Raw genomic sequence first — 25,100 nt, forward strand, 5'->3', positions numbered from 1 at the left:
TGCTGCTTATCCAACTTTTCAAGTGGAAGTCTTATAAGCTTAGATCACAAAACCTAGATGAATAAGTACAAGATGCATTGAAATTTAAACACTGTCTTTAACAACAAAACCATAAGTTTACAATAATGGAATTTCAAGTTTAAATACAGAAATTTCCAAGAACATTAGTTTATGCTACATCAGATTATCATTGAGTTAAACATACTTAATTGACTTATTTAATATATTTTTGTTGGATGCCTTATATCTGTGTCGAAACATTTCTTTGCCTGTATTCACATGGCAGATGAACTACTGTAAAATTAATCTAAAACATTCATGCCAGTTATACTTTAACATTCATTATGAGTCAGTCGAACTGAAATAGTTAATTGATATTGTGTTCGAAATAATTGTTCAGCAGAAATATACATGCCTCACACAATAATATCATTTAAGGTTTCTACACTCAAGGATGACAGCTGGATTTTGTCAAGGGAGGTAATTCTTTACCATTTTTTAAACGTATGACATTTGGTGCAAATTCAACAGCCACTGTCAGCAGCTGTTACTGGAGCCCCGATGACCCTACATCACTGCCTAGAAGCCCAATTTCATAAATCATACCAACACCCCACAATTTCTTTCGCTAGTTCGCTCGGACCTTAGCTATCATACAGACACACACGTCACATTACACAGGCTATTAAACAATTTTCTGTGTGAAAACATCGTAAAGAATAAGTCTTTTTGGAGACAACTTAGGCCAAGAAGTAGCATTCATAATCTCAGCCAGCAAGAGACATAGCCACATTTGTTAAGGAAGCTTTGTGGGAAGGTGAAGCGAGACAAAGTATTCATAGAGTGGAAACTATAGCTGTGATTGTTTCAGAGGAGGAGATTTTGGCAGTCAAGTTCTATGAAATGTGCTAAAGTGCAAGGTCAAAACTGCCAAACCGTACCTTATAGCGACTGTAGTCCTTCAGTCCATAATTAAAGGGCATCCCATCAGGCATACATGCAAGAAATTTGGAAGTCATTAGATGAGTAGTTGCACAGATTATTGCTTTTACACATTTGTGTATTGATTTTGAATCATCTGTCCTAATTTTTGGTCCTTAAACCCAGAACCTTGACACGTTTGCAGTAACAACCTCAGCACCTTGGACACATTTGTGAATGTTTTTGTCAGATTCTACACTCTGGTGATTGAGTTATGATTTATGCAAAATACGGAGGAATGATAAATACTATTAATCCGAACGATTACAATAGGCCTTGAGCCCAGCTGGCATTGAACCCTGAACACTCAGGGAAGACCAAATCATTAATCAATCATTGTGCACATGAAATGCTGTGAGTTCAGTACTAGAAAGCAGTTTGTAGTTAGTCAGTGGTTACAGATGGGTTAAGCTTTAATAATAATCACGTACATGCGTGTAACTGGTAAAAGAGATGATCAAAGCTAGACTGACATTTAGTGCCAGAAATTGCGTTATCTTGTTTAAAGGTATATGTTAAACAAAATAAACAAATAATGCATATAATTAATTTCTCAACATTCTTGACTTGAGTAGGATTCATAAATAATTTATTCACTAGAGAAACAGACCAAATCAATGATTAAGTCACTTTATATACAGCTGTGGCGGTCCCGGTACCGTTCACAGGTGATTAATTAGATTACCGTACACATTCAAGTCAAGTGTTTACTTAGTGAAAACAGAACTCAGACTATGCAAGTCAGTTTTATTCAAATGCAAGACATAAAAGTAACAAAGAGTTATAATATAACATTTCTAGATTGATATAAACTTAACACTTGAATGATAGAACATTAATAGAACATATGACGATCATAATACAATATATAAAATAAGCTGGACACACAACGCTATTTATAGTCAAATAATTCATCAATATATTGCACTTAAAAACACAAGGTGATGACGAAGTTGACAAGGTGATACTTTGCTAGAGCATTGTTTGTAGAAAATAAACATTTGAAATGTATCATATCACCATTAGTCAAACTCTAGAGGTGTTGCAATATTGTTTAACAATGATAAAGAGATTGATGTTCATAAATACAAGGAAGATGAGAATGGCAATTTTATCATTGTTGACACAAGTATTGACGGCATAAGACTACCCTTAGCCACTATTTACGGCCCTAACAAAGATGTGCCTAACTTTTATAGAGATTTATTTTTACCAAATTGATGCATTCGACAACGAATCTATTGTTCTCTGTGGAGATTGGAATGTGGTACTTGACCCAACTATGGATCTTGAGAACTACAAACATATTAATAACCCTAACGCAGGAAGTGTAATTTTGGAAAAAATAGACCAGTTTATAGATCTGGCATGATCTTAATAGTGATACGAGAAAGTATACTTGGTGGAAAAAAACCCCTAGACAGCAAGCCAGGCTCGACTTTTTTGGGGTCTCCCACGATGTTGGTAATACGACCGTAGACACTGAAATCCTCCCTGGCTATAAATCTTACTATTCTACTATAACACTTACTTTTTCAAATAATACTAATACAAGAGGAAAAGGTTATTGGAAATTTAACACCTCTTTATTGCGGGATAAAGAATACATAAAAATAGGACTGAGATAGACTTAGCTAAACAGCAATATGCTCTTCGCAGTCACACTGAGGATATAAAGAATATTGATGATAATGACCTACCCGGTAGTCTTAAGTATTGATGACTGTCTTTTTCTGGAAACTTTGTTGATGAACATTAGAGGTAAATCGATATCATACAGCACCCACATTAAGAAACTAAAAAAAGAAAAAGCTAACGATCTGGAAGCTAAAATAACCGATATTGAAGGCACAGTTCGTAGTAATGGATACTCTCTCTCTTTTTTACCAAATTTCAGGATTGAAAATTAATGTTGATAAAACCAAAGCAATATGGTTAGGGGCTATGATTAATAGTAAATATATTATTTGTAGTGAATATATTTTGGATTGGGCTTCTGGTAACTTTGTGGTCTTGGGTGTTAAATGTTAATTTGAACGATCTCTGGGTTATCAACACTAGAAAAGAATGACTTTGATATCGAACATTTTAGGAAACTGGCGAAGAAGAAATTTAACTCTTATTGGAAAGTTTTTTATTAAAGACTTAGAGCAAATGTTCTTTTCTTTTCTATAGAATGGGAAACCTGACAAAATAAATAGAGTAGCATTGAAAAAGGACTACCGGGAAGGGGGGAATTAGGATGACAGATATCCTTTCTTTCACTGATTCACTTAAAATAGCAGCATTGAAGAGATGCCTCTGTAGAGCTACCTGCAACAGTCCCTGCAATGTTCCTATTACACCGGGGCGGTGGGGAAGCTCAGTGGTTAAAGCGTTGGCTTGTCACGCCGAAGACCCGGGTTCGATTCCCCACATGGGCACAATGTGTTAAGCCCATTTCTGGTGTCCCCCGCCGTGATATTGCTGGAATATTGCTAAAAGCGGCGTAAAACTAAACTCAGTCAGTCCTATTATACCATTACTCCAATTAGGAGCTAATATTGATCTATCTAAGGAAGTTGATAACCTGTATTGGAAAGATGTTTTTCAGGCATGGAAGAGGTACAGATCTTCCTTCAGAGTTGACCAATGTGATTATCAGAAAATACTTCATGAACCGTTGTGGCTAAACCATCATTTTGCAAACCCTTCTCATTTATTCATAATTGGTTCAATAAGGGTGTGACCGAGATTAAAGACATATGTAACTCTGTCGGGCTATTATCCTTTGATGAGTTTTAAAATAGATTCTTAGTTAAAGGTACTTTTTTAGATTACAACAGAGTTTTGAGTAATGTTCCCATTACTTAATTGGAAAGCCACAATAAGCAATCATAAACTTGAAAATCAAAATCTTGGTATTAATGAAGTGATATTAACTCTGCTTACACCCTCTATGGGTTGTAGAATATTTTATGATAAATTGATCAAAACAGATAGATTGCCTGATGTTTGTAGAGAATGGGAAGTTTTGACAAACATTACTTTATCTTGGGATGTTATTTTCTTAAATTATAGAAAGTGTACAAATGATATTAAACTCTTAGGCTTTCAGTACAGATTCATTCACAAAGTTATTTATACAAGAAAAGAATTAGTAAGGATGAAAATAATACATAATGATCGCTGTGCATTCTTAAAAAAAGAATCTGAAAACATTGTACATGTGTATGTTTTATGTGATATTGTTCACACATTCTGGAAAGACTGAAGTTTATATATTAAAAATACTGTCAATATTAATATCTTATTCACGGACTTTGCAATATTGTTGGGGATTAACACTGGCTATCCTTTTATTAATAATATTATTCTTGCTGGAAAAAGGTTCATATACCTAGCCAATATAAATGACAGAAAACCGACTTTGGACAAATTTCTAAATTCGCTAAAAAAATCTTGTATGAATTGAAAGATATATTGTAACACCCTTGGGGTGCACGTGGGAAAACAAATAACACAAGGAGACGATGAGGTAGAGAGCAAAGTTTGCAGTGATATGTGCAAACTTTGTTTTAATTTTGTTTCAATGGCAAGAATGTAGATGGGATTTTGTTAGCAATGCAATAAAATAAATGATGCCAATAAATATCACACACTACTCGGCCTATATATATATATATATCTAATGACAAGGCTCAGTCTCCAAGGAAATGGTTATTTTGTTATTTCAACTCAAATATCTTGCAGAAATGTTACTGAGTATGTAATATAGTTATTAAATTGATTGTAATTTGACTTAAAATATATACCTAGAAGCAGTTATGATGATAAATCTAAGTCAGTAGAGGTGCCAGGTAAAAACTAGAGCAGGAGCCTTTAATCAGACCGAAAGTCTTATTGTATCTAAATCGAGTGACCCGAGTGAATCGAATCCGAATCGAGTGTGTCAGGCCTGTAGTAGTAGTAGTAGGGTTTGGTGCTTTGGAGGTCGCCTTCGCGGGTTGGCATGTCGGCAGACCTATCCCTCCTTGGGATGCGTGGGGTGTCCCTCCTTGGGACTCGTGGGTGTGGTGGCGGTGTCCCTCCTTGGGATTCTTGGGGCTGGACCGGGTTGTCTTGTGGCGTTGGGTGTGGGCATCTCTCCATGGGCGCTTGGGTTGGAGTGTCCCTCCTTGGGACTCTTGGGCCTGGACTGGTGTGTCCCTCCTTGGGACGCTTGGGGCTGGTGAGGTGTGTCCCACCTCGGGACGCATGGCTGGACATGGCTGTCTCAGCTTGTGTTGACCCTCTTCGGGTCGCATGGTTGTGGTTGTGAGTACACAAGTGTTATGTGTACAAACATGTTTGGTTTTTGTTGTTGTTGTTGTTGTTGTTTTTTTTTGTGTGGAGTGGACACGGCCACTGCCCTGCTCACACTCAGGGGAGCAGACACGGCCGCTCCCCTGCTGTCACTCTGGGGGGCAGACACGGCCACTCCCCTGCTCACACTCTGGGGAGCAGACACGGCCGCTCCCCTGCTGTCACTCTGGGGAGCGAACACGGCCGCTCCCCTGCTGTCACTCTGGGGGGCAGACACGGCCACTCCCTTGCTCACACTCATTGCTTACTTACCCTGGGGAGCGGACACGGCCACTCCCCTGCTGTTACCCTAGGGTGTGGACACGGCCACGCCCTGTTGCAAGACCCTCTTTGGGACGCATGTGTTGTCCCTCTTTGGGACGCATGGTGGACTGGTGGGCCAGTCTGGCGACCGGGCATGTTGGCAGGCTGAGCGACCGGCGTGAGCGTGGTGGGGGGGGAGCCTGGGTGATATTGTCTCCCTGTTGGCTGGGCTGGTCCTCTGAGGTCAGGAGCTTGGGTGGTATAATGTCCTTGGCGCCCTCGAGCAAACTGAAGACTGGCTTGATTGATATAATTTCTTTTTTAGATATACTGACATAGTTCACTTTCCAAGAGGAAATTGGCTAGCGGTCTGTACATTGCAAGGTGCTCTGTGGGAGCCAGCAGTCGCATGGCTGTCAATGTACCTAGCCCTGTTTCCTCTCTGAGTGTTTGCCTGGTTGTGTCAAACCGTTGGCAATCCAGCATAATGTGAGGGACTGTAGCTTTGGTGTGGCATGTTGGACAGTTTTTATATGAGGTTTTGGTGGTACCTAGTCTTAGGCGGGTGATCATGATGTCGACTCGCCTGTTTTGTGAGGGAGTAGTTCGCGTCCCTTTCACACTGGGGCGGAGTCCATGATACTATCTGCCTTTGTCTGAGGTGTCCCATTGCCTTTACCACTTGCTAGTGATCGAACCTTGGATCATACTTCGAATTTCGCTTTTGAGTAAGGATGATCCAGTGACACGATCAATTCTAGCGCCTGTTTAGCTAGTTTGTCAGCTCTCTCATTACCGGGAATGTCTATGTGAGATGGTATCCAGCACAGTGTGATCTCTTTCTCATTTTCCCTTCTTAGTTTCTGAATGAGAACCAAAATGTCTCGGATGGTGTCAGGTCTACTGCTCGAATGCTTAGTTGCCAGTGACTGTAGTGCACTGAGAGAGTCAGAGAGGATGACCACTCTTTTCTCTCTAAGGTTTTCGCTGTACCTTAGTGCATGGTGTATGGCTTCTAGCTCCGCTGTGTAGACTGACTGTCCGTCAGGGATGCGGACCGAGATTGTTTGGTTGGTAGAGGCTGTGTATATCTGGATACCATAGGCAGTTCTATTTCTCACAGGATCCTTGGATCTGTCAGTATATATGTGAGCGGAGTCTTCGTAAAGTGAGTCAATCCTACTAAGCGCAATGCTTCGTAGCAACATTGGGTTCTCACTTTTAGGCACTTCTTTTGTGAGAGTGGTATCGACATTTGGTGATTTTAATTCCCATGGGGGACATTGCACAGTCATTTGACATGTTGGAGGCTCTACCCGGTCGCATCCGTGTTCTCGCCTGAGCTGAATGACTCTGAGCCCGCCTGGTGTTATGTCAGGTCTCTTTTGGAGCAATGCTTTTATGCATCCGGGGTAGAGTGTCTCTTCCCATAGTCTAGTGACATGTGGATTGGAGCAGCGACTCCAATAGTTCAATGTCATCTTATCACGCCTGAGATTGAGTGGTAGCTCCCCAGTTTCCACTAGTAGGGCCTGGTGGGAGGTATGGGCCGCTGCGCCCGTAACCAGTTTAAGAGCACGATATTGAATCGTTTCAAGCCGGTGAAGAACACGTTTTTGAGGCGCTGTGGTATGCTTCACACCCATAGTCAATTTTGCTTCTGATGAGGGTCTTATATAGGGTCAGGAGAGTATCGCTGTTTGCTCCCCAAGAGCTGCCGGATGCAGCTCTTATTGCATTGAGGTCTTTCTGACACCTATGGGCTATGCTCTCTATGTGTTTTGCCCATGTGAGATGTTGGTCGAAAGTAACCCCGAGGAACTAAGCTGATTTCTCAAATTTGACCGTTTTGCCCTTGAGTTTGAGACTGGGTGTGTTGCATATTCTGCTACCCTTCCGCTTGAATACCACTCCGATTGTTTTCTCAGGTGAGATGTCGCACCATTTTTCCACACCATCGAGGGTTTTCTGGATCAGAGCCTGGATCTTGAAAACCTCTGGATGTCTGATCCAGACAGCCCCATCGTCAGCGAACTTAGAGGTGTTGATGTTATCGTCCTTTCGGACATGTTCAAATAGGTCGTCAATCATGATGTTGAAGAGTGTGGGACTGATAATGCTTCCTTGCGGCGTGCCATTATCTAACCTGTGTGGATCAGACAGGTGGTCTCCAACTAAGACTGATATTGACCTTTCTTGCAGAAAACTTTGAACATAGTTTGCCAATTTCCCTTGTACACCAACATTCTCTAGTTTTGGAGGAGTCCATCGTGCCATACCATGTCAAAGGCTTTGCTGAAGTCTAAAAAAGACAGCAGCTAGGTACTGTTTCTTGATCTGGGCTAATTTGATATCATTTTCCAGTCGGAAAATGTGGTCAAGATTTATGAGCGGTTTGTTCTGTAACCGTTCTGGTCGTCAGATAAGAGTGCGTTTGTCTCAAGGTGGTGCTTTAAGCGAATGTTGACCATTGCCTCCATACTCTTGCACAGATTTGATGTGAGGGATATTGGGCGATATGAGTTGGCCGATGCCGCCTCCTTCCCTGGTTTGAGCAGAGGTATTACTGCTGCATGTTTCCATGCTGCAGGTACCTCCCCCTGATCCCAAATCAAATTGTACAGTTGTACGACGACGCTGGCGATGCTGTCTGGCAACCTTTTGAGCATCTCATAGCTGACCATGTCCTCCCCTGGACAAGTACCCTTTTTGTGGTGTATAGCAGTTCTGAACTCCTCCACACTGAAACCATGGTTGTATGCGTGCTGATTGCACGGGGGCTGTTTGGGCCGTGGTGGCAATTTTTCTTTCTTTTTAAACTCTTCAGAAAAATTGTTGTTGCTACTGACAGGGGCAAAGTGGGTGGCTAAGATACTTGCTTTATCCGTTACTTTGGTAGCCCCTGTTAGTTTGGGAATGCGGGCGGACCTGCGTTTCCCCCGGATAGCATGTATCTTTTGCCAGACTGCTTTACTGTTTGTATTGTGGTTGAGGGATCCACAGAACTCTTGCCACGAGTCAGACCTGGACTGATCGATGAGATCTTTCACTTGTTTCCTAGCTACACGAACTTCACCTATGACAGACTTGTCTCGTTTTAACCTGTTTAATGCCTTTTTCCTAATGCGTCATGCTTTGGCTATTCCCTGGTTCCACCATGGGACGGCTCGGGCGCCGACCTTTGCTTTGGTGAGTGGGATTGAGGCCAGTGCTGCCTTGTGTATGGCCGATGTTAGGTTTAGGCAAAAGGTATCAACGTCGTCAGAGATGATTTCAGACGGCTCGATTTTATTGCACTCCGTTCTGAATTTTGACCAGTCTGCTTTGGAGAAGTTCCACCGCTCTCTAGGGTTTGAGATTTCATCGCAAAGAGGTGGGATACCGAGAAAGGTGAAGCACGGAGAGTGATCACTTCCCCAACTGTCATCATGAACCTGCCACTGGCAATCATGGGCTAGGTTTTTAGTGGCAATAGCAAGATCTATGCTAGTCCATATTCCTCGATTAGGACAATGTCTTGTAGGAGAGCCATCATTCAGTATAACGAGTCCCTGTGACTCTACCCAATCCTCAACCATCCTGCCAGGCCTGAATGCCCAACCAAGTCGCTGAGTTCTTTAAGCTCCTCGATGTTGGTGGGATCGGCAGTCCTGTGATAGACGTTTGCAATGCGGATCTCTTTGCTATTTGCCATGCTGACCGTGATGACCTGGGTTTCAAGGCTTCCCACCTCTGCTTTGACCTCAGTGGATGTACAGTTGTCGACGACAAAAGTGACCAGTCCATCCCCCATTCGCCCCGCTCTGTCTTTGCGGTATTGAGTGTAGCCAGGTAACCGAAAGTTTGCTCTCTTCCCCAGTTTCGCTTCTTGAATTAGTATAACGTGGGGTTTCAGTACCTGTTGTCTGACTAGGGCTATGAGTTCTTGGCCATGCGACCTCAGACCATTGGCATTCCATTGTAATATTTCTAAGCACATGATGACAGTTGTGTTCTTATTATTTGTAGCTTAAATGTTCATTTAAGCTTTTGTATCTGCTGTGTGAGAAAGGAAGCAGATTGCCCATAGGACAGGATGCTGGTTGCCAACTCCCAGAGTATGGTTAGTTTTGCTCCTTCATCACTGTCCTTATGTGTGCCTAGTTTGATTAAGGCGGCGCACATAAATTCAACCAGCTTGTCTGGGGTAGTCTGGTTGTGGGCATTTGTGTTGCTGTCATGGCTTATTACAGCATGCCTTTTGCCTGTTCCCGTTGTATGGTGGATTCAACATTGCCCGTGTTGTTTGCCAGCTTGTTTGGACCCTTTTTGCCCCTTTTGCCTCTTTTGCCTTTACGTCGCTTTGGTTTGGCGCCCTTGCCTGTGGGGTTGCCTGCGCTGGCTGCCTCAGCGTCTTTATTTGCCCGTGTCTTAGCATTGACCTTGCCCTTGGTCGCTGCCTGTTTAATGCCCTGAACAGTTTGCGTCGTCTGTTTGAGGCCAAGAGTCTCCGTGTTTAGACTCTGTTTTTTGTGCTGCCTGCTCCTGCAGAAGTTGGATAGGAACGAGTGTCCCTTAACTTTGCAGTTGGTGCAATAAAGAGAGCAGTTGCCCTTGCAGCTTTTGGCTGGCCTAGAGCATGTTCGGCATTTTGCCTCGTTGAGGCAGTTTGCCTTAACATGCCCGTAATTTAAACAGTTGACGCACTGTTTTGGTCGCCTGAGGTAGGGAAGTGTCGCTACTACTTCGCCTGCCACTTTGATCGTCTCCGGGACTGTAGTTCCCAATATTGTGAGTATTACTACTCTTGTATTTTTGCCTTGGCTTTTAATCCTATACATGTCAGTTATAGTAGGATCGTGTTGCTGCTGGGTTGTGAGCCTTTCGTCACTGATACCCTTATCAAGATGCACCGCGCATCTTGTGTGCGAGACCCAGCCTGGCACTTTCCAAACTATAGCTTGGTCAAGGACTTTTGTGGGGAGTTTGGCACAATGATTTATGTTGTCACCTCTGACAACATATCCCGTGTTGCTTTGTTTATTTTAGTGACAGAGATTGACTTCACTAGTTCCTCCCGTAAAGCTTGGGCCGAGACCCTGCTGGAGAGGGTGAGGTTGTAGTCTGTACAGTAGACTAGCCTCTCCCACCCCTGCTGCTTTGTTTGGGGCAGCCTTAGCCGAAGCTTTGGCTTGTCTAGTTCGGTCATTGGATTTCTTAGCATTCCTGTTCCAAAGCTCTTGAACTAATGCCCGGTCTGACTGGCTTATTTCGGAGTAGCTAGTGTTCCCCATAGGCAGACTCATTGCAGCTTCTGCGTAGGAGCTGTTAGGACTTTCTGCTGTTTCCTCAATTTTGCGCTTTTTGGGGTTTGGAGGTAGTGTTCTGAAATAATTGCTGGTCTGACCGGGACCGTTCTGAGGCTCTTTCATTATTGAGCTATCTCTGTTGGGGCTGGGCATTCCCCTTGTGATATTTTGAGGGCTAGGCATTCCCTCTTCGGACTCAGAGTCCATTTCTATGTTTATTGATATTGGGGTGGGCAGTCCCATATCTATGCCAACCCTACCGGCGGTTGGTGTGGAGGTAGACACGGCTACCTCCTTGCTAGCTGTGGAGCTCTGAGAGTTGGGCGGACTCTCGGGCTCAATTTCCTTGGCAGTCACGGCTGCTCCCTTTTCTCTATCTGACGGCTACACCCTTGCTTTCGACTGGGGGATCGGACACGGCCTTTCCCCCTTGCTTCCCCCTTCTCTCTCTTGGGGGAGTGGTCACGGCCACTCCCCCCTTCACTCCCTTTCTCTCTCCTTGGGGGGTGGTCAGGGCCACTCCCCTACTCTCTCCCTGGGTGGTGGTCACGGCCACTCCCCCCTTAACTCCCTTTCTCTCTCCTTGGGGGGTGGTCACGGCCGCTCCCCTACTCTCTCCCTGGGGGGTGGTCACGGCCGCTCCCCTGCTCTCCCTCCGGCGAGTGGACGCGGCTACTCTCCTCCTTTCACCATGGGGAGTGGACACGGCCACTCCCCTACCTTTCCCGTTGGGAGTAGACACGGCTACTCCCCCTACCTCACATTCTTGTTTCCTGTGAACCTCGGCGGTCACAGAGAAGGTGTTCCCAGAGTTCGCCATGAGTGGGCTGGGAACAGTCCCCCGTGAGTAGAACCCACAGTGAACTGGCCTTCCTTATCTTCTGTCTTGCTTGGCTGCTTCCCTCTGAGCTCCTTCTCCTTTGGCAGCCAGGCTGCAGATGGTCAGGCCTTGACCAGTGATCATATTTATAGGCATCATCAGGAGGTCATGTGACCTTTCTCAACCAATCAGAGCACAGGTTTGATGGCTTGCATACAAGAAACGCTGCATAGGCAGTTTCATTGCTAACACAAGTAAGTGACTATTAATTGTCCTTATGTTGTCCTTCTTGTCCGAATACAATTAGGACACAGTAGAAATAATCAGGACATCGAGACAGTTTGTTATAATAAAACGGACAATATCTTTCCGTCAACGTAGCGTCAGTTGCCGCCATCTTGGTTTATGGTCGGCTCTATGACAAGTGAAATTTACAAAAGCATAAGTTTCCTTTATCATATGGTATTGTCCTTATGTTAAATAAAGTGTCCGAAGAGATCAACCATGATGGACAAGTGAGATTTGTGTAAACATGTGATATAACAAGAATAAGGACAACGATTATATTCAGGCCAAGCGGCGGGACGACATTTTGACAGACGTCAAATGTATACTAAGACCATTGACAACTTTGGCCCAGTGTAGAATCAATATGCCCTGTATCCAGGAATTGATGTTGTCCTATGTGACCTTTAACAATTCGGACACGAACAAGTTTGCTAAAATATTTGGTAAATGCAAACAGAGAAAACGGACAGCAGACTGTCAATTAGTGCCTAGAATGATTGTCGGCAACAAATGTCAAAACACGAAACGACTGTCATATTGCAGGTACAAATGTAGGAAATACAGGTGGTTATACATTGTCCTCTATATCGTAAATCAAAACATTTCTACCATAGAATGCAGGAAAATACCAGATAATGAATATGTGGCTTTCATATAAAAACGGACATCAAATTTATAATTAATCACTCAGCCTAACGTAAATGTTGTTGACAGGTCACCGTAACCCGAGAAATGTCAAACAGATCAAATTCGTTATTCAGTTCAATCAAGTGTAATTTTCATTAGTATGTATCATGGAATACACTTTACAACACTTCTGAGCAAGAAAGTTATCAGAAAATCGTCATTAACAAGTGTAATAAGTCATTGTTTATCTGGGTCAAAAGTCACACTTACTTTCTATTAATAGCCACGAAGCAGGAGTGTGCACAAGAAATAGTCCCTGACAAACATCGGTTTTAACACTCAAAATACACAATGATTCAAGACAGTGAATAAATACATCATTTGGGAGACATGAAATACATAAGTCTGTACAATAATAGTACAGAATGACGTCAGTAGTAGAATCCTTCATGGATGTAAATAGCGTAGTGACACACAGTGGTAATTAGGTCATGTCTAACAAGTGCTGCTACCGCGAACGTTCAGTACGATAAAACATAGCTATCAACAGTGAATATGCCCCCTTAAAGATGCCTCAGATCTGTGAACTTCAGAACCAGGTAACTGTCTATGATGTTATTAGGTTATTATTTACTTTAATGTTAAAAATATGGATGGACATTTGCAGATAGATCGTGATATAACGAAAATAGGTGACACTTGTGATTGACAAAGTTTACATGATGTTTTTAATACTTATACTATATCAATTTAGATTCTATTACAATATAGCCAGAAAAAATAACAACATAGCAAAATTCCAGAGGAAATGGCCCAAGGAATTGAAATTGTAGAATCAATTTTTATCTGTAGCCTGACTCTACTTTCTCTTATATGTGTACCATGCACTATTTATTATATGTGTTATACTATATTGTTTGCTATGCCAATGTTGCTATTTCATTATATCACATTGAACACTAGAAAGATAACAACACGGCAAAGTCCCAAGGTAATGGCCCAAGGAATTGAAACAATATCCTTTGCCTGGCTATACTTTCTCTTATAGGTGTATTATGCACTACCTACTGTAAACGTGTACTACACTATTGTATCTATTATGCTTGACTATAATGTTTGCTTTGCCAACATTGTTATTTCACTGTACCATATTCACCACAGAAGGTAATGCCCAAAGAACTGTAATAATATCCTTAACCTGACAATACTTTTTCTTATAAGTATATCATGCACTGCCGATTGTATCGGTTATGCTAGACTAAAATGTTTGCTATGCCAACATTGATATTCCATTATATTACTTTCATTATGGTTACACAATGCCATTTAGAAAGTGGTCAAATGTAACGTGTGTTGTGTTTGGGATGACACTTTCTTAGTAAAGAAAGTGTGGTCCCAAATATAACACATGTTATATTACTTTCACCTTAAAAGATAGGTAGCCTGAATACACCTTCTCATGAAAGTGTACTACGCATTACTTGCTGTATACGTCATGCTAGTCTATATTGCCTGCTGTTTCATCAAACCATACTTATATGCTTCTGTATATGCTCAACTGAAATGAATAAAAATATTGGAAAAAAAATTTGTTGGTTCAAAACCTAATCTTTGAAGAGGCAAAAAATTTCCATCGTAACCTGGATTGACTGCAGAAAATTTTCTGTTATTGACAAATTGATTTTGACGTTACTAGAACTTATTTCCTACGAGGGCGAAAATATCAGGGTTCATATTTTTCATTGGATGCCCTAGAATGTTGCGTTCTACATGCGGCTAAGGCGGGTAGCCAGCCTGTGTTTGAAAGTAGATTTGGGTTTGTTTACCTCAGTTTGACGACCTCGGTAATAAACAGAATATTATATTCGTGCCCATATCATACTATGTTTACGTCACTCGTGCCTAAATATCGGTATATATACCAACATTTAGGCACTCGTTTTGTAAACATAATGTGAAATGGGCACTCATATAATATCCTTTATGTATTGACCGTCTGATTACTTGATTTTCATGAATTTCTTGTCAATTCAACTTGAGATGTATTCACAAGGGCAGGTGCTAACCGCTCAAATTCCATTACCATTAAATGAGTAATATTTCATGCCGATTATTTGCTTCCTCTCCTTTTCTGTCTATTACCAAAAGTTGTTGAGCTTTTTGCTTAACCAAAATCATCCTGGACTTCCTCAGCACAGGTCCCTAAAAGATCATACTCACTTTCTTTGCCAATTGAGAATCTATGCTTAAAAAAATCTCAGATTCTCTGAAACTCATAGTAATGCAGAATGCTACAGTGGAGGAGAGCCTCCATATTCTCTGGAAAGTTAATTGTTGGTTCGACTAGGCAGCATTTCAGAGAACAAGTCCCATTTACTGTCTGGGCTGCACGTAGAGGGGGAAATGGTACCTAAGCAGATGATGTGGCTTTGTGTGGCTAGCTGGTACCCCCAAGTATATCACTGCTCGAATAGTGCTGCTTTTTGCTTACTGCTAAATATACGCTAATTCCACTGCTTTCCGCGCCCGTTTTTATAAAGATTATTAGACGCACTATTCTGTGGTATACTGTGGCTAGTCACCGGTCGTTGACCATAGGGGTACACCTCCATTAGTTAGGCTTTGTTGTGTTATGCTATTGTTACTGTAGTTATTATATAGGGTACTAAAAATTGTACTCCTTCGATCGTTTGTAATACCCCTAGCTGCTAACTTATCGGTACTTGTGAACCTAGGGCAATTATCATGGCTTCGTCAGACCCGCAATATGTGGTGACTACCCTTGACGAAGATTTTTTATAATTGGTCCCCTCCGGTTAGCATCCCCTACAAATTGTGGATCCGATTATGTCGCCTTTCGTTATTTTTTAGATGTCTTGGTACCTATGTTTATAACATGGGGGACCCAAGAAATAATGTTTCATCTGAAAGTTCAAAAAGTGAATAAAAGAGAGGCAATTTCTCTTTAAGACCACCAATTCTGTTCTTGCCCAGCCCACCTGATTTGTCAGTTAGAATATGAAAGAGCTTTGATGGTAGCTGCACGACCACGCCTGGACGAGAGAAATCCGTCATACTTGGGGCATATAGATAAGGCTATGGAGATCGGGGCGGCGGTACTCCTAATGTATGGCCTATATTTTGACCTTCCACTCCTCGTGGTTCTAGGCGTTAAAGCGGCTATTCGAAACAAAGATTTGACTATCTTGTTCCACTTACAAGAGCTACATACTGACATGGGCACGGAATTGCAAGGTTATATGGAAATATATTGGCGACTGCTACCGATACCAAGGATGGTACTTTGGCAAGCTATCTCTGGTCCTCAATCGGACGAAGTAGCTAAAAGTTTCAGTGAAGCTTCGTGTCACCTACTTTACTGTGGGAACCGATATTCAGGAAAAGAGGCATTGAGTTATTGTGCTCTCTGTACACAAGAGATATTTCCGATCCACAATGATTGTAGGAACTTTTCCCCAGTAACTTTATGTAAATGGTGCCGACTAGTTCAACATGTAGGATGTGCAGCCACACTGTTGAAAATAACAGGGGGCAATTTCCGTCAGGTAACACTGGAAGATCAGGCACCCGGGGAGACATGTATACAATATGATATACCCGGTATTGAAGGTTTGGAGGCCTTCCTGGCCGAGGGTCCGCCACCCTCACAGCTACCTAGCTATTTCAATATTGAAAAGTGCCCGGAGTGTCAAGTACCATATGAGGACCCGTTTATTGGAGTGCCGGACAACATTTCACCGATTCTCCGCAAGAATCCAGTGTTGTTCCCACCCAGGGATATTTTGGACCGATTTGATGTGAGGACACTGATAAATTATTATCGTCCCAAACGGGTAGAACCACATCCCGAGATGTCATTTGTTCATCTCTTTCTGGACACTGTGTCACCAGTGCCTGACCTTCCCAAAGGCCTTATTTTCTATGTTAAGAGACTGATGGCACCTTATTGGGTTGGTCAATTGGCACAGAAAATAAAGCTATTTTACCCTCCACAGAGCCAAGCTTTCTGGGACCATTTTAACTGGAACCAGGGAGAAGCAAACCCGGCATTAGGTTCACAAGAAGCATAGGGAGAAACGAGAAGGTTATTGATCTTGTAAACCTATTGTGATTTGCATGAAAAAAATTCGGGGGAAAGAGAAATAGGTTCAAGATTTCAAATTTTTTCATCCTTACATTTGATTTGTGATATCTAACAACATCTGCATTTATTTTATTCAATCAGCAATTTTGTTACTTAAAAATGTTATTTGCTCTAACATGTCTTCTACACTTCTCAGATATGTACAACCTAAGACAGATCCTATCTGAGACACTTACCTGTATTTGAATTTTGCGTTTTCTGGTCCTCAGATATATAGTTACTTATTTGATATTTCTCATTGATATTGTATTCTTGACTTATTGATATGTATACAAATCTTTACAATTGTTATGTATTTGATATATGTGTATGTATGTTGGAACTTAAGCCATTTATCAGTCGCATGGGACATGCTCTACAACGGGAGGGGCATGTATAACCAGGATATTTAGAGTTGAAAACATTATATGCTTTTATAAATATTTAAGGAAAATTTGAAGTCAAGTTAAGAAGGGTGAATGTACTGGGAAAGTGCATTGACCAAGCTAACCGAACTGTTATTGATTCACTTTCTTGGGGGAATAACAATTTCTCTGAATTGACATAAATGAGGGTGAAAGGTTCAAACTGGTGTTTCTACATAATTGGGTGGATGGACATTTGGGATACAGATGGTCAGTTTGGTCAGTTTGTCAATAAAGGGGCACGCATAGGATCTGAAATGATTTGATTAAGTATCTTCTGGCGCCTACCAGTCTGAGATATTAGTTAGATATGTCAACGTTTGGTTGATGGATGGCTTAAGGATAACTAGCAATGTCATTTTATGACTGGAAGAATTTGATGGTACCAAATAAAGTCTCCGAAAGGGACTAATGAAAGTAACTAATTATTAAGATTGGATATGAGTCATTTTTGTATGAGGTAGGACATTATTTCGGGGGGAGGAGCCAAAATTGTCAGAAAAGAGTTTTCTCACATGTCGAGGGGAACAGAAGCGATTCTGGGCCCCACCGTTGACTTGAGAGGTTCTCTCTGTATATTGAGAGAATGGTTCAGATGAACTTGTAACTTTAGGAATTGTACAAGAAACCAACAAGTTCTTCCATGAGATTTGTGAATCTGTGTTGCATGTAGACCAGGAAAGCTAGACAATATCTGAGGACCTTTGTGAAAGAATTCATTCCAAAATAAGTGGACTTGAACACCATACCGGACTTATCTTTAACTATCCATCTTAGCTACATCATCCCCAGAACCAGATTGGCTAGAAAGATTGCTTAAGGAGCAAAGGGTAGAACACCTCGACACCCTCAGGTAACAGCTTTACCAACCTGACTGTGCCTGGACCATCCAACCCCTCACTGCTGCATAATATGTTATAATTTGCAAAAGTGACAAAATTCTTTCAGTATGAAGAGTAAAGCCCAATTCACACTAAAACATGATGGCAGTATGATGGCAACATGAATGGACTGTACTTGAATCGTGCTTAGATTGTTAAATGTACACGATCAAAACGATTTCTGTACAACTAGGCCCAGGCTTGAACCAGCTACTTGGACCTGCCATACTCCTTCAGAGTCGTCAAGTTTGAGTTGAGTTGAGTTGAGTTGGGCTTTACGTCACATCGGCATTATTCCAGCCATATAGTGACGAGAACAAGTCTGCATTAATATACATTGTAAGTACAAAGTGGTTTCGTTTCAAAGACACACATTCATTACATTGTCATTTTGGAACAGAGACTGTCATAGCACTAAATTGAAGAGCAGGTAAATTCGTTAGTGACATTACACAGTTACAATTTATGATATAGATCAACTTCCCTCAGGTAGTTCAGTATCAGATGAGCGCTCACGCTGGAGAACAGATCTTTCAGATTGGTTGCGTGATAATGCGAGTCCCTTGCAGATGTAAAGTCCACACAGTCAAGCAGAATATGCTTGACGGTGAAAGCCTCATCACAGGAGAGACATATGGGGGCTCCATCCCCAACCGTTTTAGCAGATGTAAATGATGTGTAAAATCGACTGTGGCCAATACGACATCGTCGTAAAATTACTTCATCACGTCTTGACTGGCAACCCAAGTAGGTATAACCGATTGTTGGCTTCAATTCATGGAGTTTGTTTCTTCCTACTTGAGTGTCCCACCTTTTTTGCATCAGGTCCCGAGTATAGCTTCTGATAGTGGGTTTGATATCACTGTACGGGATTAGCAGTGGAGATAGGGGCTTTTCAAGAGCTGCTTTTGCTGCAGCATCGGCCTTAGTGTTACCTGCTATGCCGACTTGACCCGGCAACCAGCAGAGGACGATGTCATATTGGCCAGTAGAAAGGTCGTTGTACAGTTCTAGTATGTCCAGGATGATTGGGTGACTTGAAGTCACGTTTAGAAGTGCTTGAAGGCAGGATAATGAATCTGTAAAACGATGAAGTTTTTGGAATGATTTTGCTGTTGAATGTAGGTCAAAGCTGAGAAGATAGCTTTGGCTTCAGCGGTGAAAATGGAACTGTTGTCGGGGATCCTAGAGGAGACAGTCTTGGCTCCAATGACTGTAGCGCTGGCAACTTGGCCATCGTCCTTGGATCCGTCTGTGAAAATGGATCTGTGAGTGTTATACTTCGAACGTAACTGGTTGTATTCCTGTTGGAACACCAAGGGATTTGTTTCAGACTTTTTGAGTTTGGTGAGGGTAAGATCGACCTGTGGTTTCACCATTTGCCATGGTGGTGAGGACAGAAGTCGGTATGGTGCAATGATGTTGAGATCAATTTTAGCTGCAGATATGTGTGGTTTGATCCTGATTCCAAGTGGTGGAACCAGGCTTGGCAGTTTAGGAAATAAGTTTTCATAGAGCGGGTTGAAAACACAATTGTATGCTGGATTGGACTCATTTGAACGTAATTTAGTGATATACTGCAGTGAGAGTTTAATGCGGCGTTGTTCAAGGGAAGGTTCATTGGCCTCTGCATATAGACTGTCTACCGGAGAGGTCCTAAAAGCTCCCAGGCAGAGCCTCAGCCCTTGGTGGTGGATAGAGTCTATTTTTTCTAAATTGCTTTTGCAGGCTCCACCGTAGACAATGGAGCCATAATCTAGTTTACTGCGAACTAATGATCTGTACAAGTGAAGGAGGGTGGTCTGATCCCTCCGACTCTGTATTTGAGACTACTTTTAGCAAGTCTAGAGCCTCGCAAGCACTTTGTTTTCAAATATTTTATGTGTGGTAAGAATGTCAGATGGCGGTCGAATATGAGTCCCAGGAATTTGGCCTCTTCTACTACCTTGATGGGAGAACCATCTAAAGATAGGTCTGGATCTTTGTGTGGTTTGTATTTACGACAAAAGTGAATACAATTTGTTTTGGATTTTGAAAACTTAAAACCATTTTCATTGGCCCATTTCTGGATTTTGTTAAGGCAGAGTTGTAGCTGCCTTTCTATTGCGATGCATGTTCTTACCACGACATGAAATATTGAAGTCATCCACGAAAAGGGACCCATCAACGCAACTGTTCAGAACGTTAGTGAGGCTGTTAATTTTGATGCTAAAAAGTGTGACAGACAGGATGCTGCCTTGGGGGACGCCCTGATCTTGGTGGAAATAGTCAGACAGTGTGGAACCCACCCGAACTTGAAATTGTCTGTTATTTAAAAACTGAGATATGAATTGAGGTAGTCTACCCCTCAATCCAAACTCGTGTAAATCTTTTAGGATACCATGTTTCCACGTTGTATCATATGCTTTTTCTAAGTCGAAAAAGATAGATACGGTATGTTGTTTGTTGACAATGGAGTTTTTGATGAATGATTCCAGACGCACCAGATGGTCAATGGTACTTCGGTTTTTTCGGAAACTACATTGGAGGTCACTGAGGAGGTTATTGGTCTCCAAGTACCAGATTAATCGATTGTTGACCATGCGCTCCATGGTTTTGCAAACGCAGCTAGTTAGTGATATAGGACGGTAGTTTGAGGGATCAGTATGATCGCGGCCGGGTTTTGGTATAGGGATGATAATGGCATTGTGCCACGAAGGGGGGAAGTGTCCGGATGTCCAGATGTCATCAAATATATTTAGGAGTGTTTCCAAGCCTGTGTCAGGGAGGTGTTTCAGAAGCTGATAATGGATTTCATCAGCTCCTGCCGCAGTGTCGTGAGCCTGTCCTAGGGCAGTACGTAATTCATGGAGGGAAAACGTTTCGTTGTAATCCTCCCCATTATCAGAGTTAAAATTGACTGGTTTCTTTTCTTGCTGGGTTTGGTATTTCTGGAACTGAGGGTTATAATTTGATTAGGAGGAGTGGTTTGCCAAAGTTTCGCCAAATTTGTTTGCAATTTCAGATTTATTCGTCAAGAACACCATTGGACTCTTCATACCACAAGTCTGTGAGGCCGTCATAAAAGTATACCCATCAAAAGTCATGCCTCCATGCATTACTCCTGAACAGTGGAAAGTAATTGCTGATGGCTTCCTGGACAAATGGAACATGCCCTTTGCCTGTAGCATGGTCCCATAAACGACTTATGGAACTCTGGTGAACATTGGTGTGAAGTGCAACGTTAGATTAAGATTCGCCAGCCTCCAGACATACAATAGCAATGTTTCCATTTACAGCAGTGAGTTGTGGCATAATGATATTTTTATCCCCCCGGCATGTAAAGCGGGGGGATATAGTCGACGCCTCGTCCGTCTGTCCGTCCGTCCGTCCGTAATCATTTTGTTTCCAGAGCATAACTCAAAAACCGTTCAATATTTTTCAACAAAAACTGGTAGATATATCAAACAGTAGCTAAGGTGGTGCCTTTTGCTATTTACAGATATTTATCATTTTTAATTTTCTTGGTTTCCATGGAAACGTTTTGGACTTAGTCGTAAAGGGGGTTGGGCTTCGTTTCCGGAGCATAACTCAAGAACCGTTCAATATTTTTCAACAAAACTTGGTCGATATATCAAACAGATCCTTAAGTGGTGCCTTTGTGCCTTTTGCTATTTGCAGGTTTTTAGCATTTTTTATTTTTCCTGGTTTCTATGGAAACAATTCAGACTTAGTCCCAAAAGGGAGGGGTGGGCTTCCTTTCCGGAGCATAACTCAGAAACTTCTTAATATCTTTCAACAAAACTTGGCAGATATATTAAGCAGATGCCAAAGTGATGCCTTTGCTATTTGCAGATTTTTCTTATTTTTATTTTTCCCGGTTTCCGTAAATGATTTGGAAAGGGAGGGGTGGGTTTTGTTTCCGGAGCACAACTCGAAAACTTTTTATTATCTTTCAGCAAAACTTGCCAGATATGGGAGGCAGATCCCAAAGTGGTGCTTTTTGCTATTTGCAGATTTTTGGGATTTATTATTTTCTCGGTTTCCATGGAAACGATTCGGACTTTGTCTCAAAAGGGAGGGGTGGGCTTCGTTTCCGGAGCAAAACTGGCAAACTTCTTAATATCTTTCAGCACAACTTGGCAGATATATTAGGCAGATGCCAAAGTGATGCCTTTTGCTGTTTGGCAGATTTTTTGCATATTTATTTGTCCCGGTTTCCATTGAAACGATCGCAAATTTTGAAATGGTTCCTATTGCTATATACAGATTTGGGGCATTTATATTTTTCATGATTTCCATGGAAACGATTTGGACTTACTTGAAAAAAAAGTCAAGCTGGACTTTAAGTAACTGTCAGATTATTTATTCTTTCAAATATGTGGGGGCCGGGGGGATATGTCATCTTCTGATGACTCTTGTTTCATTTAGTTAAAAATGTCAATATACATCTAAAAGCAAACTGGACCTGCTTAGAATTTCTCAGAACTGCACATGCATATTGTGAACCACTATTTCTCCATGTAATTTTCATGTAAATTGACACTTTCGAACGTAAGTGTGCATTGAAGTTTCTGAAGATGCATTTTTTGTGTTGTACATTCGTTCCATGTACACAAACCAGCTTTATAATGGTGGAAATATACTTGCTTTTAAAAGTTTAGACTCACTGAAAACACTCACTATATTTTATGCATATATATATATATATATGGTTACATTCAAGACTGATTTCTCCACTAACTTGGGTAACCAACTACACACCTTATACAGATGAAATGCCCAAGGATCATGCATCAAATTGCAGAAAAGCATGTGCAAATATCGTGTATGTGAACAGCTGAGTTTTGGTGTAGAGTTTCGTTAAGAATTCGCCAATTTTCACTTTTTTTATCATTTTTTTGAACTCATGACAATGATCTTTTCAAAGGTATGAATTTGTTTTAAAATACATCAGTTCATGTGTAAACAGTATGGAATATTTTGCAAAATTTAGTTTAGAACAGTTGACTGAAGTACGTGCAGGCTTTATTTACACTAGTGAATCTAAATTTTCAATAGGAAGTATAACAATCAAACAATAATTTTGAAATATATATGAAATTTCATATAGCAATATCACCTATGCATTTCCTTTTTTTGGAGAGCATATGTCATTTGGTAATATCACTTAAGGACAGTTTGAACAAAATCAACGTGCATAATCAATATGCATTATTTTTTTTCCAGACAGTTGTAAAGAGGAAAGGACATGAATATCACCTATGCCCACAGACGTCAGCACAAGGACATGCAGATATGACAATCACTCTGTTAGAAGCTGTGATCCATCTATTTGGACAAGATGAAGTTTCAAATTTCTGTGACGTGAAGAATGACCCTGCTAATCTTGGCCAGAGGAAGGTCTTCTTCAGACACACAAGTGAGGGTCAAGCCTTTCAAAACAGAATTATGGGCATATTCCAGGAGGAACTACGTGTTCCCAAGTCAGACTGGCAAAGAGGTGGCGCCATTGCTACAGAAGCCATGAAAGGGTATGATGATGTGTACATCACCTATGACATTGAAAAGCATACAGTGATAATGTTTGCTGAGAACTGGGACACGATGGGAAAGGCAAAAAGGCGAGTACAGGATGAAACAGGATCAGGAAAGACTTCTTCAAGAGGTAATCGAAGGTTTGCTGCCATTAAAACAGTTGCTGCAGAGGTTGAATCAAGAATTGAGCAAGGAACAGCTCAAACACATTGTACCACAGTCCATGGATCTGTACTTACCATCAAGGTTTATAAAACTGATATCACAACCCTGCCTGTTGATGCAATTGTAAATGGTGCAAATGAGAATATGAGCCATGGAGGGGGTGTGGCCAGAGCTATTGCAAAAGCTGCTGGATCCATGATGGAAAATGAAAGTCAGAAGATAGTGGCAGGCAAACAGATTCCTGTAACAGAATTAGCTGTTACAACTGCTGGTAATTTACCTTCCAAGAACATTTTTCATGCTGTTGGACCACGTTGGTCAGATTATACCATGAAAGATTTGTGCTCAAGAGATTTATGTTTCACAATACTGAGATGTCTGTGTGCTGCCAGGAATAAGAGCTTTAACTCCATTGCATTCCCTTCCATAAGTGCAGGTATGTATTAAAAATATTGTTACTTTTCATTGCACATGTTTCACAAGATTTTGGTTCCATGTTGTCATCGATCTTGATATCATCTGTTAAGTTCCCCAAAGAACTTGGTTGTGCAAGGTGGAGGGACTGAAGTATGCTCTAGATATTGCTCAACAATAGTTTGTTCAAAGTGTAATTAAGTTCGATATGTGCATAGTTTTTAGCAGATTCATCACGTCTGTTCTGATATGTAAAGTGTAAATATTTCATATAAACCAAATTTAGAATGTATCCTTCCTGTTCCCAGGTTCATAACACCTCACCCAAACACAACCAGTTCATAATGGACAGTCCTACATTTATTCAGCATGCTCTAGGAGGAACCCATGTCTTCCCCAATCCAGTCATTCTCTTTCGTATTGCTGCTGACTGGTGACGTCTGATCCCAGAGCAATATTTTTTTTATTATTCTCTTGTGTATTTTTGTTACAATTTACAACCTTTTCGGTTTCTTATGTTACTCAGGCATTGTGCTATGGACTGTTGAAAGAGCAAAGGTAGTGGGAGCAAGCAAACTTTTCAGTTTCTAACCCCCACAGTGTCTGCTGTGACTGTAGAGGAACATGTTCTTGGTTCCTTAGATTTGGATGAATTCAAGCACATAACCTATATGGAATTTGACATATATCTCAAGAAGTCAGAGATGATAGTACTGTTGTCATCCTATTCTTCTATTTCCATGACAGCCGAGACCTCGCCAATGAAAAAGATTTACTGGTATTCTGATTTTCCCTTGTAAAACAAATGTATTGATCAGATCCAGCCAGTTGCAGCCTGCATTTGTAGTGGATGAGGATTCAGGCTCTTTGCTCACTGTAGACCTCAACATCCAGTTGTAAAAAAACCTAGCATCTACTGTTGAAATCTTTGTAGTGGGTTCTGAGTTAGTCGACTCCACTCTA

At 41.5% G+C, this 25,100-nt stretch overlaps 2 protein-coding genes across 2 annotated transcripts in view; both read left to right on the forward strand.

Annotated features, from left to right (window-relative positions):
* LOC124267271 overlaps nt 1–25,100 on the forward strand; it is a 57,656-nt gene that overhangs the window by 15,924 nt on the left and 16,632 nt on the right. Inside the window, exon 3 of the mRNA XM_046702182.1 lies at nt 23,250–24,159. Within this exon, the coding sequence (XP_046558138.1) occupies nt 23,250–24,159 (910 nt within the window). The remainder of the gene's footprint in view (nt 1–23,249; nt 24,160–25,100) is intronic.
* LOC124267272 (protein mono-ADP-ribosyltransferase PARP9-like) overlaps nt 1–25,100 on the forward strand; it is a 98,558-nt gene that overhangs the window by 3,711 nt on the left and 69,747 nt on the right. The window lies entirely within an intron of this gene.

This window comes from Haliotis rubra, unplaced genomic scaffold, assembly GCF_003918875.1.
Source record: "Haliotis rubra isolate DU_JTF1 unplaced genomic scaffold, ASM391887v1 Scf130, whole genome shotgun sequence".
In the NCBI taxonomy this organism is placed as follows: Eukaryota; Metazoa; Mollusca; class Gastropoda; order Lepetellida; family Haliotidae; genus Haliotis; species Haliotis rubra.